We start from the raw sequence: 15134 nt of genomic DNA, 5'->3' as shown, positions 1-15134 counted from the left end.
GAGAAAGAGAAAATGTTTTGAAGATTATATAATAGTAGATGAAATTTTTATTGCTTATTCTAAAGAGCCTGATACTTGTGAAGAAGCGAATAACTCTAAACAAAGTGTGCATTAGAAAGAAGCAAGGGATTCTGAGATGACAAAAACTGATAGAAAATGAATCATGGCATATAGAAAAATTTCCAAACGATGCTAAAGCTATACCATGCTGGTGGGTTTATAAGATCAAAAAGAATCCTGATGGAACTATTGATAAATTCAAGACTAGACTCATTGCCAAAGAGTTTACTCAGCATCGTGGAGTTGATTACAATGTTTAGTTCAATAACAAGCTAGAAACTGTTCGTTCAATTCTGAGTATTGCAGCCAACGAGAAAATGCATCTTTCTCAGTTGGATATCTGTTCAGCATTGTTATATTTAATACTTCAAGAATCCATACACATGCAGCAACCAGAAGGATATAGTGATGCTTCAATGCAGTTTGTGTGGACTAAAGCAAGCATCACACTGTTAAAATGTTTTGGAAACTTTGTGTCACAACTTGGCTTTGAGACAAGTGAAGTAGAACCATGCTTAAATATATTTTTTTTGCAAAAGAATCAGAGCACCAAGGACTTCTGCGATCGTGACGGAATTTGGTATGCAAAAACATCTTGATTGAACATGCAAATGATCAAAGTTTCAAGGCAAATAGACAGGAATTGCGATCATAGCGCACATTTCTAGTGTGGAATTCACAAAGTATAAAACCAGTAACAGAGGCGGAAAATTTATCTTTTTTTGTTGCTGCCATTCTAATTCCGTAAAGAGGGAACTAAAGATGCTATTACGAAGATGACGAAGACCTTACAGACAACTAAACGACTTTGTTTGTGGTTGCATTGTAGGGTTGTATGAAGCTGGGTGGTCATACTGAGCATTAGGCCATCATCTGCAGCTTACAGACACGGCTGTGCAAAAATGTTGGCAGCAATGGTTGCTACAAGGAAATTGCTGACAAAACAAAGGCTCTGGAAGGCCAAGGATCAGAAAGGCAAGGCAAGATAAGATGATTGTTCTGGCCTGAACCGCCCCAATGGTATTATTGTTGAATATTCAACACACTACAGCCACGTCTATACCTACCGTGGTACCGTCCACCATCTCACAACACTTGTCTGAGGTGGGGTTATGCTCACAGAGGCTTTTAAGACATTTGCCTTTGACCCCCACAACTCGACGGAGTCATCTGGAGTGGTATCGTAGCCGACCATCAAGGCTGCCATCGTATAGTGTTCAGCGATGAATCCCGCTTTAATCTTGAAGCAGATTACCACCGTGTTCGTGCTTGGAGAAGACGGGGCCAGCGGTCCCAATCAGCCTTTGTTTTATAAAGACATACAGCCATACCCCCTGGTGTGATGGTGTGGGGCGCTGTTTCTTATGACAACAGCTCATCTTTAGTCATCCTCCATATATCTCTTAACAGCTCAACCATGTGTTGATACCATCCTGTGGGCGGTTGCATTACTCTTCATGGCACGTCATCCTGGGGCCATTTTCCAACAAAGAATGCCAGGCCATATACCGCTCGCATATCTCTGGATTGTCTCCGTGCGGTTGATACTCTTCCTTGGGCAAGGTCACCAGACCTTTTACCAATCGAGCATGTTTGGGAAATGGTAGGCCGCCAGATTCCAGCACCACAAAATATCGCAGATCTGGAGTACAATGATGAATGCCAACAACTGATGAATGCCTGGCAGAATGTGCCACAGGATAACATTAGGACTGTTTACCACTCCTTGCCTCGTGAATTCAAGCGTGTATTGCCGCCAGGGGTGGTTCGACCAACTACTAATTTAAACACTCAATGGGTGATTGTGAGCCGTGAACAGGTACTATGACCTTGATTTTTTAATCATTTTATTAGTGTATGAGCAACACATGTATTCATTTTCATCAAAAACAACCACATCTTTCATGGTGCTTCGATTTTTTTGCAAAAGAGTGTAGAAGAAACAAAAATGGCAAGAAGCTAACCGTATGCTTATTTGTAGATGATGGCTTGGTAGAGTCAACACATGTATAGGAATCTGGAAAATTTCGCAGAGAATTGAAGTCAAGATTCAGAATCACAATTAGACCAGAATTTTACTTTCTTGCACTTTAAATTAAACTTCTTGAATTTGGAAGTATCAAAATTAGGAAGCAAGCTTATGCAAGAAAAGTTCTTAAAAATTTGGGTCGGAAGATATCAGACCAGTATCAAAACCTATCCCAAAGGAAAGTTTTAATGAAAAGAAAAAGGAAGATTAGCTAAACACAGAAACTTTCCCTTATAGAGAAGCTGTAGGAACTTTTATGTATCTTATGTTAGGGATGAGATCGGATTTAATTTACTGTGTTGGCATTCTTTCACATGCTCTTGAAATTCCTTTGAATGAAAATTAGGTCCAAGGAAAATGTATATTCAGATATGTAGCAGGTTCTCTTACTAAAGTTGTTACATAAAAGAATAAATAAAAACCAAGAACACTGGAATGTAATAGTGATGCAGACTTTGGAGCATTTCAAGAAACAGAAAAATTTACAAGTGGAATAGTGATGGTTTATAGTTATGGAGCTATATCATGGATTAGCTAAAGGCAGTCACTTGTAACTTTGACAACTGGAGTAGAGCTAACTGTAGCTAGTGAATATTCTAGAGAAACAATTTGGTTAAAGCGACTATTTAGCGATGTTACCAAGTGACGTGAAGTATAGAAAAAACTTTTTTATGCGAGAGAAAATTCTGGATAAGCAAATTGTTATGCAGTCAATACCTACAGAGAAGCAAGGAGCTGACATAATGACTAAACCTCCATTTAAAACTAAGACTGTTGATTCTTTTGATAAGATGGGAATCTTACCCTTTCTTTTCTAGTTTATTATTGTTCTTTTTTTTTTTTTTTTTTTTTTTTTTTATTGACAAGAGAAATGTTAAAGTATGTTAAAGGAAAGGAAGCAAATAATAATAACTATAATAATATATATTGTGGTTAATAAGTTCTGGCAACAGTCAGTGTTGTTTTCATTAGGAGATTGCATTTTGTGATGCTGTTGTTCTGAAGATTTACTACTAAATACTTAAATAAATAATTCCAAAATAAAATTCCCATTTTCTGCTCTTATATTTGTTTTACTTCTAGAAACACTTTTATACAGGCTGTACATTGACAAGATTCTGTGCCCTTCCTTTCACAGACCTCTGCGCTCGCATTTTGACACTAGGACTGGGCATTTTATAGCCTGGTGTAACATCTTCAGGCCCTAAATTCTGCTACCCCTCACCTCCCTAAATTCTAAAAATGTTGCCATTCTTGATTTTTTTCCTGCTCAATGTTTCGCTAAATTTTAAAAACTTGCCCCATCTGAATTCTGCCACCCCCTGTGGTTGCACTGCTGGCACGGATTCTGGCGATACGCTAAATAAATGCTATACCTAACATCAGAAAAGGCATAAGGAAATCATGTTTGTCAAAGAACTAAAGAGCCAAAATTTTTGTGCAATGAAAGTGTATCGGACTGGTGCACAAGAAAAAGGCCATGCTTTTTTCCCTTAACGCTTAAAAATGCAAATTATAAAGCATTTCTTAAAAATTGTAATTGTGTTTGCTTAAAAAGGAGTTGTGTAAAAATGCATAAATAAAGCTGTATGCAATGTGATTCAAAATATAAATATTATGATTAGAACTGTATCTTGCATCCTGTAATCAGGCCCTACCCAGTAGTTTAGATGCATTATGTTTCTAAATGGGATATTACAACTTTTCAAGATATGTGAAACAAGATATGCGAACTTGAAAAGGAAGAGGCAAAGTGTGAAATTCTGTAACTCGTTATATAAACATGATTCAATTGGTGATCTATATTTCTTTCCTTTTTCTGAATATATATATCTAGGAATAAACTGCACTAGGAAGACTGCAGTTTATTAACCGCACTTTGGTCAAAGCAAAGCTCGTTTAACCAATGTCCTGGAAAAGTGATGCTGATTGTGTAGCTGCTAATTAATTTGATAAAATAGGGGATGAAATATCTTGTCACCTTCCATAAACTGTGAATAGTAATCAGACAAGTTATGAGGATTGTTTTTCTTGCTGTTTTTGTGTATTATGAGTGTGTAAGTCTACATATGCTGTGAGACTTTGAAGTAATTGAACTGAAATAATCAAATCCTTTATGCTTATGTTCTACCTGCTACTTTCACATTTTTATAGAATGCAATAAAAAGTTGCTTCTTTGTTCCCAGTGCAGTGTGTGAAGCTAATAAAGAAGGATTTTTGTTAGCAGCTTTTTATGTGTAAAGAACAGAACAAGTGCTAAGCATTTTTTCAACCGGTGTAATCTCTAAGGTTCTGCTGTCTGGTACCTTATTAGACTAAAAATCTTTCCGTCTCTATGTTCAACTGCACAGTATTTGTACTAAATTCTGAAAATTTGACTATATCTAAATTTTTCTGCCTGATATTTCTTAAATTTTGCTGCCTGGGATGGTTGCACTGGCTTTGGCGCCCTTGGAAGAAATATGTTAGCTTTATGCCAAAGATGCTGGTTTTCATAGTTAAGTTCATTTGCCTATATACATTTTCATGTGCTGTCATGAAGTACATTAAACTCTTCAGCTTCATTCGGATAGCAGTTATGTTTAATTAGAGCATTTTGTTTTGATTTTTTTTTTCATTTGTATTCTAGGCGAAGTAATCTTGTTGTTGGAGACTGCAATTTTTTTATATATAATAGAGACATAAGTTTTGCATAGCTTTAATGATGTTAATTAGATATCTACATGTGTGTAATGTATTTTTAAAATGTTTGTCGACAAATTTCAGATGTGATGCTGGGTACATTAATCTATAACTTGATGCCTTTTCGTTTCACTGAAAGCTTGTTTCACTGTCATAGCTGTCTTTCTTTAAAACACACTTATTCATATTTGTTGAAATTTTCAGTTGGGAAACTTACAGAATTGAATAAAATGTAAGTTTATTAAATTTGTAATAATTTCATCTTTCCACTTTTAGGAGTGCCACATCACAAACTTTAACAAAACTTCAGAACTGTCTCCCTAAAAACATGATGTCATCTTCTATTAAATTTGAGAAACCAGAAAAAGTAGAAAAATCAGCATCTTTGAATTTACTTTTGAAATATCAAAGGTTGCTCATTTTTGAGTTTTATCTTGCTGGTGAATTTTGCACTGCATCTGAAAAAAGGAAAGGTATGTACTTAATAGCATTTTTGCCTGTATTGTTTTCATGAAATTTACTTAATTTGTTGCTTTTTACTGATGGAGAGCTATATTTTGTTCATTTCTATAACACTTATATACAGTACAAAGTGCGTAATCCGGACTCGTCGGGACTTCAGTGATTCTGGATTAGGGATTTTTTCGAATTATAGATCATCAATTTAAATCTGGTAAGATGGCATGCAGAAGTTATACAATTAATAATATGAAACCATAATTTATGAAATAAAGAGCAATTATGATCTAAAGGGTATCAAATTTTACAAAAAAAAAAAAAAAAAAAAAAAAAAAAAAAAGCTTAATATTTATTTGTTTACTTTATTAAACATTTCTTTCAACGTGCACATGCATAAAGCATGCATTACGCATAGTCGAAACTAGAAAATTGCAACCAGAAAACTATTTGATGTGTATTAGTGATATTTTTAATGACGAGGAAATTGATTTAAATCATATCAAAGACTGAAGACATCGAGATGAAATGCTACATTTAGTAAGGAATTATAAGCCTAATAAAATAAAAACATCTGCCCTGAAGATAAGGATAGTACTGACAGATAAACTTCCAGTTCATTGCCCTCCCCCCTGCAGAGCAGCATGAAATTGATAAACAGATTTCCAATGGTTAGAGAAACAAATCATTAAGCCAAGCTGTTCTGATTATGCAAGTAATATCATGCTAAGTAGAAAAAATGCAGTTCATTTAGATTGTGCTTGGACTTAAACAACACTTATAACCTTTCTGAATATTGAATTGCCATGCGGTGGAAATTTTGGTGGATCCCTTTCCGAATATTTACTTACCATGCGTGAAATAGCCTGTTGCGGTTCTGTTGATGATTCATCAATTCTTGATTATGTAATCAATGGGATACCGGATGAGAGTAGTAACAAAATTATTTTGTATGGGTGTAAAACTATTTCTGAATTCAAAGAGAAATTAAAAATATATGAGAAAATCTGTGTTCGAGATACGAAGAATAAGGGTTATTCAAGTACTAACTCACAAAATAAAGCATGTGCTATACCTAATAAAAGTACAGAATCAAGGTGTTATGACTGTGGAAGTATAGGGCACGTAATGTATGCACATTCTTTACGTGCGTGCTTAAAGCATACAAAAAAAAGCTTGTGGCTTTGAGGTCTGAATTATAGATCATTCTGAATAATGGACATCCGGATTACAGATTTTGTACTGTATATTCAATATATTATTTTTTTAATACATAGGCCAAATTCACGACTTTTTAATTGTTTCAGATGATTGTAAATCCAGCTTCAGTTTAGAAATTAGAGGTCTGGCTTCTTTATTGCGGAAATATGTTTCAATGTTAACATCATTTTTATTTGAAACATTGCCTCTGGCATCTTCATTGGCATCACACAGTCCTTATCATTTTGCACTTGCTTCATCAATTTTAGAGAATGATGTTTGTGGTATGTTTTCCTCAATTCATTTTAAGTTCTGGGAGTTTTCAATTGTTATTACTGTTAATTATTATTGTAATCGGATTAATATCAAGAGTACAGATAAATCTCTGCCATTTTGTATCAAAAATTGAGCATTTATAGTGAAATAGGAATACATTATTTTTATTTGAAGTATTATCCATCACTAAACAATACTTTTACCCATCTTTCTGGAAGCATACACAGGGCTGTCACTCAAACAGGAAAATGAAATTCCCTGACTTTTCCAGGTGTATTTTAAGAAAATTCCAGTTCATCCATGTAATGCACATTGGCTGTGCTAAGAGATAAATTAATTATGGTACCACTTGAAAACACAAAAATTTGCCAATTACATACGACTTATAATATATAATCCCCAAATCATTACCATTATAACTATAATAGGAGTTGTTTTCTCCACTGAAGATTGAGATTAGAATCTTTGCAATCTGCATTAAAAAATGTCTTTTTTTGCGGACATTTTGCAGCTAAGCGAAAGAAGAATTTATTTAATGATATTTTTAAATAAATTCATGTATTTTATATTTATTTAGTAGCATACATAAACAAAAAACGTGCATTACATTTCATGATGGTATGTCATCATACTGCTAGAATTAATTTCAGGATTATGCCAGAGAAAATTTCCTAAAATATGAAAGTATTATTTACTAATAGATAAATTTACAGAGAAGCAGCAACATTAAATGACACAAATAACATTAAAATAAAGATAATTATTTAAAAATTGAATTAGAATAATCAACGATATTTTGGCGAATATAGTTACATTAAATGGTTAGCCTAGGTGACTGATTACTATTTTTTCATTTTACTACAAAACGACAAATAAGGCATTTATTAAAAAGAGGGGGTTAAAAAGATTTTACGGTAAAATCGTAGTATACGTTACGGCCTTGGCACGATTTTGAAAATTGTCCCCAACACCAAAATGACCGTTTACTGCTCATCATAATATCCCCAAATCCTGTGTATATGGTACATGGAGGCTATTCTATCATCCATGGTACCCTATACTAGGATTAAACCGATTTTAATTTATACTAGAATATGTATTTTCCTTAGTTTAACATGCACTGCATATGCGCACGGGAGTCTCTCGATACTCGAGGTTACTGGAAACCAAAAGTTGCTGGAAACTTGCTTTGCCTTTCTAAAAGACAATCTGATTGGAACTGTGAAAATTGGTTCTATGCCAGCTGGCCAAATGATGCTCATGTGATACATAATTCGCCAAGAATGTGATCACTTCCAATGTCGCCGCAAAACACGCTTTTTTGGGGGGGAATAGCAGTATGAAATTCCCTGACTTTTCCCTGAATTTTTTGGTCAATTTTCAAAATCTCTGACTTTTTCCGGTTTTCCAGGTGTGGCAAACCTGCATACAGATACCACGTCGGAAGAATGCATGATCTTTCAAGGCTATCCAAGAGTCAATGCAAGATTTGGTACCTTCACATGATGTAAAGCACTGCTCAGACAATACATGTGTCATCAATCGAATGGTGAATTCAGCAGAAAGGAGAAAACATCTTATTTGAGTGTTTCTGACTAGGTTTTGATTGATGTCGCAACATGTGGATAAGCATTATCATGCAGGACAATAATTTTGTTATTTTTATTTATTTATTTATTTTTTTTTTTGAGAGCTCGGTTCACTCACATTTGTTTTCTGTAGTGAGCTGCAACAATGGTTCATTCGGTTTAAGCAACTCATAATGTAGAGTAAATAGGATTTTTTGGAAGTAGGAGATGTGAAAAATGTGTAATGCCCTCACTGGGGCTCAAACCGATTTGAATAAGCGCCGAGTGTGCTACCGTTACATCACGAAGGCATACAGTAAGGACGGAGAAAATGCGTTATAATTATATAGCTCCAAGTTGATCCCACCATATACACAACATGATTCTTTTCCCATGAGTATTTGGCTTGGCTATCAATGTTGATCTGCATGATTTCTTCTTTGGATTATTGTAGTGAACCAATTTTTCATCACCAATGACTATGCGATGTAAAGAAGCCTTTCATTTATGCCTGACAAACAACATTTCTTGCATAAAAAATCGGCATGCAGCATTTCCGGCTTCAGTTCATATGAAACCCAATTTCCTTGTTTTTGTTCCCAAATATTTTAAAGGATGGGAAATTGCTTGTTGAGTCACTCCTAATGTAATTGCAAATTCTACTTCCATTTTGCACTAATCTGCATTCAATGTGCTCCCGATTCCACGCTGTCGGACATTTTGATCGTTCTGCTACGTTCCTTGTTTTCAGTGTCAAATTCACCATTCTTAAACTTTTGGAACCACTCACAACAATTTCTCTCACTTGAGGCAGCCTCACCATATGCTTCTACAAGCGATGTGCCTCAGCTGCTGGTTTCTTCAAACTGAAAAAAGTAACTCAAAAGTTCCCCAAAATGATGCTCATTTGGCTTAAAATTGCACAGTTTTACACAAAATGATATGATGCTGATACAAAATCACTTATATTTCAAGGTTATGTTGTTAGCAGACATCTACCTTTACAGTATTATGTTTTACTTGAGACATATTAACTATAACTTACTGGTGGCACCATTCTTGTCAAATGGCAGAGACTTATTTGTACTCCCAATATTTTGCCATAATAATGCTGTCATTCTGTGATCTTTTTAACTTAAATAGCTGGGAAATGTGATAAATTTAAAAGAATGAGGATTCTTATATGCTGGAATTGTCTCATTCATTCAGTGACGTACTGAGTGGACGGGGTTTTCTCCCAAGCATTTGATGAGGGGGTTTCTGAGGAACTTAAGTTTTTAAGTATATATAACTATATGTAAGAATAAAAATGACTTTGTATTCTGAGAGGATGATTACATATAAGTGAGCTGTATTTATGCTAGCAGTACTGATGCTGTAATTTGTTAAGATATAAGCAGTTTTGCACCTCTTTGCGTGTGCTCGCTTTCGTGCAGCTGCCTGGATAGGGTTAGGATGCAGAAAGTGGCTGGGTAACCTTGTGCCAAAATACTGTTACAAACTAAACAAGTTTAGTAAATTTTCTTCTAGAGGTATAGTTTGGCAAAACTGCCTGTAAGAGTTCCAAAAACAATACCTCCAGAGCCAAACTGTCGACCTTCTAGGACTTATGGTAATTGAATTAACCCTTTAGCTCCACAAAACCCCACCTTAGAAAGTCATGGCATTAAAATATTAAAGTTTATTGTGGAAATGGGCTTCCAGAAATCAGTCTCTACTTAATAGTTGGATCAAAACTAGCTACAATCTCTTTTTTGACAGTGTCTTTCAGTTGCTTCTTATGAGATTTTCAAAATTGAAGTTGATTAAAAGCTGTCTTCAATCAAAAATGAGCCATGTAAAATTAGTGGTTTGGCATTCCTTTGTACTGTAGATACAAAGGAATGATGAACCATTAATTTTGATAAAGCTATAAAAAACTTTCAAGAAGTCAAAGCTTGCATAAAACAGTTTTAGTTCTTTTTATTGACAAAAAGTTAAAAACATTCTTTAAATGTATGTTTAAGCATTCTTTTTTAAATGTATGTATGTCTGCTAGATGTAAGTTGTTTTTTCTTTAGTCTCAAATTTTATTTTGTTTCCAAAATAATTCTAACAAAATAAATGTTAATTATATATTTGTCTTGACATTTTATGTGGTAATCATTCTAGTGAGGTAGGGGCACAGAGATTTCCAACCCCAGGCCTTAATAGCTGTAAGTCCGTCACTGCCTGTAGTGCTTTCATTGTAAGTGGAATATAACAATAAATGTGAAATGGAATAAAGTTATATAGGATGATTTTAATTTGGAGTAATCTAAATTTTGTTTATTTTAGGGTGAACAGGAGAAAATGTTAGATTATAAAAACTAATTTTTAATTTTGCTGTTTGTTTTAGTTTTAAAAATGTTTTGTAACTGGTTCAGTTTTAAATCAGATGCTTATGCAATTTTTTTCAAGGTATATTGTTTCCTGAATTTCTGATTTGCTTAGTTCAGTTGGAAATTATGTATCCTTGTCTGATTCACCAAGCACAGCTTATTCCTCTATTATCTCAGTTGCTTGACCAGTTGGATAAGTTTAATCGTCTTGCACCAGGATTAAATAAAGAAGATTCAACTGATTTATTATGGCATGGAAATCCACGTAAGTTTTTTGTTTGTTTGTTTTGGTGGAGGAATATTTGCATATTTAACCATGTGTATTGAAATGCAGTGTGGGGCAAATAAAAAATGCCCGGATTACAGAGTTACTCTGTGTTCCAGGCCACTCTTATTTCTCCCACCCTATACATGCTTAAAGTACAATTTTTTTTGTTTGGTTTGCTAAGAAAATTTTGGATGTCTCATACATATGTGCTAAACGCAAAGTTCATTGCTGCAAAACATAGCCACGATATATATTGATAACTTTATGCCTGTGTCTTACCAGATTATCAATCCTATCCTAGGAGAACTAGGCATGCTTAGATTCAAAGAAGTCTGTTGATAAAAGCGTTTTGTGTGAGGTCTAGGTTCTGTAATGATTAAAGCAAAATTTCTTGATACAGTTACTGTAATGTCTGTTTGATCGCATGAGGAACAAGTTTTAAAATATTATTCAGGAATTGGAGAGAGAGGTGTACAAGCAATACAGGGGCACCTCAGGCAAGGTTTGTTGTTCACTAATGTCAGCAAGTTCTGTAGTTGTAGCAGTGACAGCATTGTGCTTAACATTTCAGTTTAGTTGTGATGCCATTGCCTGATGAAAGTGGTACATGAAAGATTACACCATGTGAATCCCACCAAATTCAGATAACTTAATAGATTCCCTGTATCAGCAAAGGTTGTTCTTTCTTCATGAAAGTTTGCTGTCGATTAATTCCTTCCTTTCTTTAATTTGGCTGCCAATTTATTGAGGCTGAAGTATTATGTTTCTTCCTGCAGTACTGGAATCAAGATAGGTGTTAGTGCAGTATAAGACGGCAGAGAAGCATTGTGTGGCAGTTTTGATTGACTTGAAAGAAACTTGCTGCACCCATTGTTGAAACTTATTCACACTAGTGAGTGGTGATGGTCAGTCATATGGATGCCTTGCAGGGCCTGATTGAGACTCTCTTGTCCTAAGCTCAATATTCTCTTATGAGCCCTAATATCCACATTCTTATATTTTAATAGTAAAGGAGTAAAAAACATAATTGTATGAAATTATAAAATGATTTGGAGTCTTATTAAAATATAAGACCCCAAACGCTAACCTTGTAAGACTTCTAAAAGGTGTAAATAATATTTTTATTATATTTTACACATTCTATTAGTCAGCCTACATCATTGTGGCTGTTCAGTTTTTATTATTTTAGTTTTCTACAGATTCAAAATACTGTTTCTGGTACACCAGCATGATCAAACCGTGGAATGAAATTATAGAGTAATAAACAAACAGACACATACTAAATTTTAATTTCTGTTTATCTGGTCATGAGTTCCATTAAATTTATGTTATACAGAGTGGTCATTAAGTAGACTTTCCAATTAATAGCAACATTGAGAGCCTGGAGGGCAAGGAATCTATTGCAATTTTTGCAGAGTTGAGCACAGGGTGGTATACTCTTATTGCACATGAAGACAGGAGTAGAACACAGATCACAGTTAAGGTAACTAACTGTATAAGGTTTTTTTTTTTTTTTTTTTTTTTTTTTGCCTTCTTAGCATGCTTTTATGATGCAGTAGTCAGCACACAGTGTATTCAAGAAGTCTGAGGTTCGAGTCCCAGTGAGGACATTGCTAATTTTTCACATCTCGAAATAACCTAATGTCTCTACAGTGGTGCCCAAACTAAGAAAGGTAGTGGATGAAGGATTTTGCGACTGGGACCCCTAATCCCCAATCGCCCTTTTAAAGGAGGGAGTGTATAAAGTATTTCTTGCACCTTCTTAGCATGCCTTCATGTTGTGATCAGCACGCTTGGCGTGCATTCAAGAGTTCGAAGTTCGAGTCCCAGCGAATTCATTGCTCAGTTTTCACATCTCCTGCCTCGAAATAGCTTAACCCTTTAACTTTCAAGTTATTTTGATGATTTGGGTACACAATTTGTCAAATTTTTTATTGGAAAAATCAAATGTTTAGTACAAAATAAAATATACTTAAGTAGTTAAAAATTGGTATTTTGAAGTACATGGGTAAAATTTTTAAAGTTTTGTAGCCAATGCGTATTTGCTTGAGGCGGCTGCCACTACACATGGCAGTTGTAAAGTTCGCTTCTAGTGGAGCATTATTTTCTAAAAATGAAAAAAATTAATTATTTTCTAAAAAATAAATAAATGAAAAAAAGAAATAAAAGTGAATACGTATTAGTAGTTCAGTAATTCAGTCTTGTGTGGTACAACTGGAAACACTTTTCCAAGCACAAACCAACTCCACAATCACTACACCAGAATCGTGTTTCCTTCCTTATCTTTTTCCAATTTTTATCCTTTTTCGAACAACACACTTTGCACTGTCTTGTAGGCTCACGTTTCACAGGAATAGGAGGAATATAGGAAATAAAATGTCGTTCAGTAAGACGGGCAGGGTTATCTGTTGTAGGTTGTCTGCCAACATTCTTTTGTCCAGAAGCTGCATCATCATATTTATGTAAAAGCTCTTCTACAACTTAGATTCGAAATTCTAAAAATGTAATAAGTTTCCCAACTACATTTTTATAGAGTAAATATGAGATCCAAAGTATCTTGTCTAGTAAATGTAAAAATATCTTTTTATAATATTTTTTCTGATGTTTTCGGATTGTTGGATGAAAGGATATTTCCTGATCACATCGATCTACACCGCCCATAGTTAGACTGTAGTCAGAAACAATCTTGAGCTTGAGTATATCTTATTTTTTTTTTTTTTTATTTTTGAGGCTGACCATGGAAGCATCATGAATACTGCTCATCAGACACACATCCTTCGTCTTCGGTTGAAGAATTTAAATCATCTATATAACGTTTCAAAGAACTGGACGCCATTTTACAATAAAAAAATCCTGTGCACATTGAACCAAAGAACTTATAACCTCTAACCTTTGAAATCTTCAGTAAAGTGCTGTCATCTATTGAATTCATCACACATTAACTTTTCCCGAAATACAATCGAGTTTGACAAAGAAATGAAGCCGAAATAAACATCTCCCGATATATATTCGGGTATAACAATACGATGCACTCAAAAAAACATTACCCCGTGTTATACTCGGGCGTGACATTTTCGAACATGACGGTTGAATGGTTAATGTTCAAACACTGGAGATTTCATGTGGATTGAGACTGTCCATAACAGAAAGATCATAAAGCATCGGAGCAATATGAATGAAACAAGAATCGAAAAATGATGATCAGAAATCAACAGTTATAAGTCTTTAAGCAGTGGAAAATTAGTAAACTGACAGTGTTAGGCAGTGGAAGGAATGCACCTTGTAGCTATTGTCTTTAAGCAATAGAAAACATGTATATTAAAATATTCATACAGTTTTGTGTTGAGGTGGCAGTACTGTAATCAGAGCTTATTATGACATCCTTCACTCCTCTTTTCTGCCTTTTCCTCCAAAAAATTTCATTGACAACAACTTTCAGACAAAATGTTCATTTTTGTGTTATATACTTTGGCTTTGCATGTCACAGAATAGAAAAGTGAGTCTTTTGCAGGAGCAGTTTAACAAACTCAACGAAGCTGTAAGGATCATAAAGGAAGCATTGAACATCGAAGCTGATCGGTTTTGTCCTACTTATGTCTCTGTCATTGATTGTATGCAGTGTGTTATTGATATCAGTTGTAGACCTATTGAGCTAGTCTAACCTCTGCCTATATAGAAGTCAGTTTTAATTATAGTTTAGCATCATTCACACCTGATAAATCATCAGAAGCATCTGATATAAGCTGTACCCAAGAAAAGGTAACCTTATGCATGTATAATCTTGCCAAAATTTCCTGTGAATTTCGAATCCTGCTGAGTATGCTTCGTTGTACATTTTAGATACATGTTTTCTGCATTTAGTAGTTATTCCCTAGTGAGAAAAATTCATTTCTCTCACTACAGAACCTTTGACAGATCTAGTGAAAATAAAACATCAAAAGTCTTCCAATACAGCATATTTCCTTCTATGTAATATGGTTGCTAGATATAACATTTCATATAAATGAGAAATGCCATCACATGTTGCTGTAATTGGTTTGTTTCCATTTTTCTTATACCTGTATAGGCAGAAAGTGGAAGGTTTAAAACTTCAAAACTAAATATTTTTTAACTGTTTTTCTGATGCAATAAAGTTGCCGAATAATAAAGTTATGCCTAGCCCACTTGTCATGATAATGACATACTGAATTCCTATGAACAATGTTTCTTCACCTTTACAGTTGTCTTTTATTTCA

General features: G+C 34.5%; 1 protein-coding gene across 2 annotated transcripts in view; it reads left to right on the top strand.

The window, feature by feature from the left end:
- HERC2 (E3 ubiquitin-protein ligase HERC2) overlaps positions 1-15134 on the top strand; it is a 599575-nt gene that overhangs the window by 213485 nt on the left and 370956 nt on the right. For both annotated transcript variants that reach the window (XM_085808058.1, XM_085808057.1), the window contains exons 20-22: positions 5048-5244; positions 6535-6711; positions 10711-10896. In XM_085808058.1, the coding sequence (XP_085664184.1) occupies positions 5048-5244; positions 6535-6711; positions 10711-10896 (560 nt within the window). The remainder of the gene's footprint in view (positions 1-5047; positions 5245-6534; positions 6712-10710; positions 10897-15134) is intronic.

The sequence above is a fragment of the Stegodyphus dumicola genome, chromosome X1, assembly GCF_044657685.1.
Source record: "Stegodyphus dumicola isolate Sdum_Otavi_A_Nest chromosome X1, ASM4465768v1".
Lineage (NCBI taxonomy): Eukaryota > Metazoa > Arthropoda > Arachnida > Araneae > Eresidae > Stegodyphus > Stegodyphus dumicola.
This window is presented reverse-complemented; position numbering and strand designations above follow the sequence as displayed.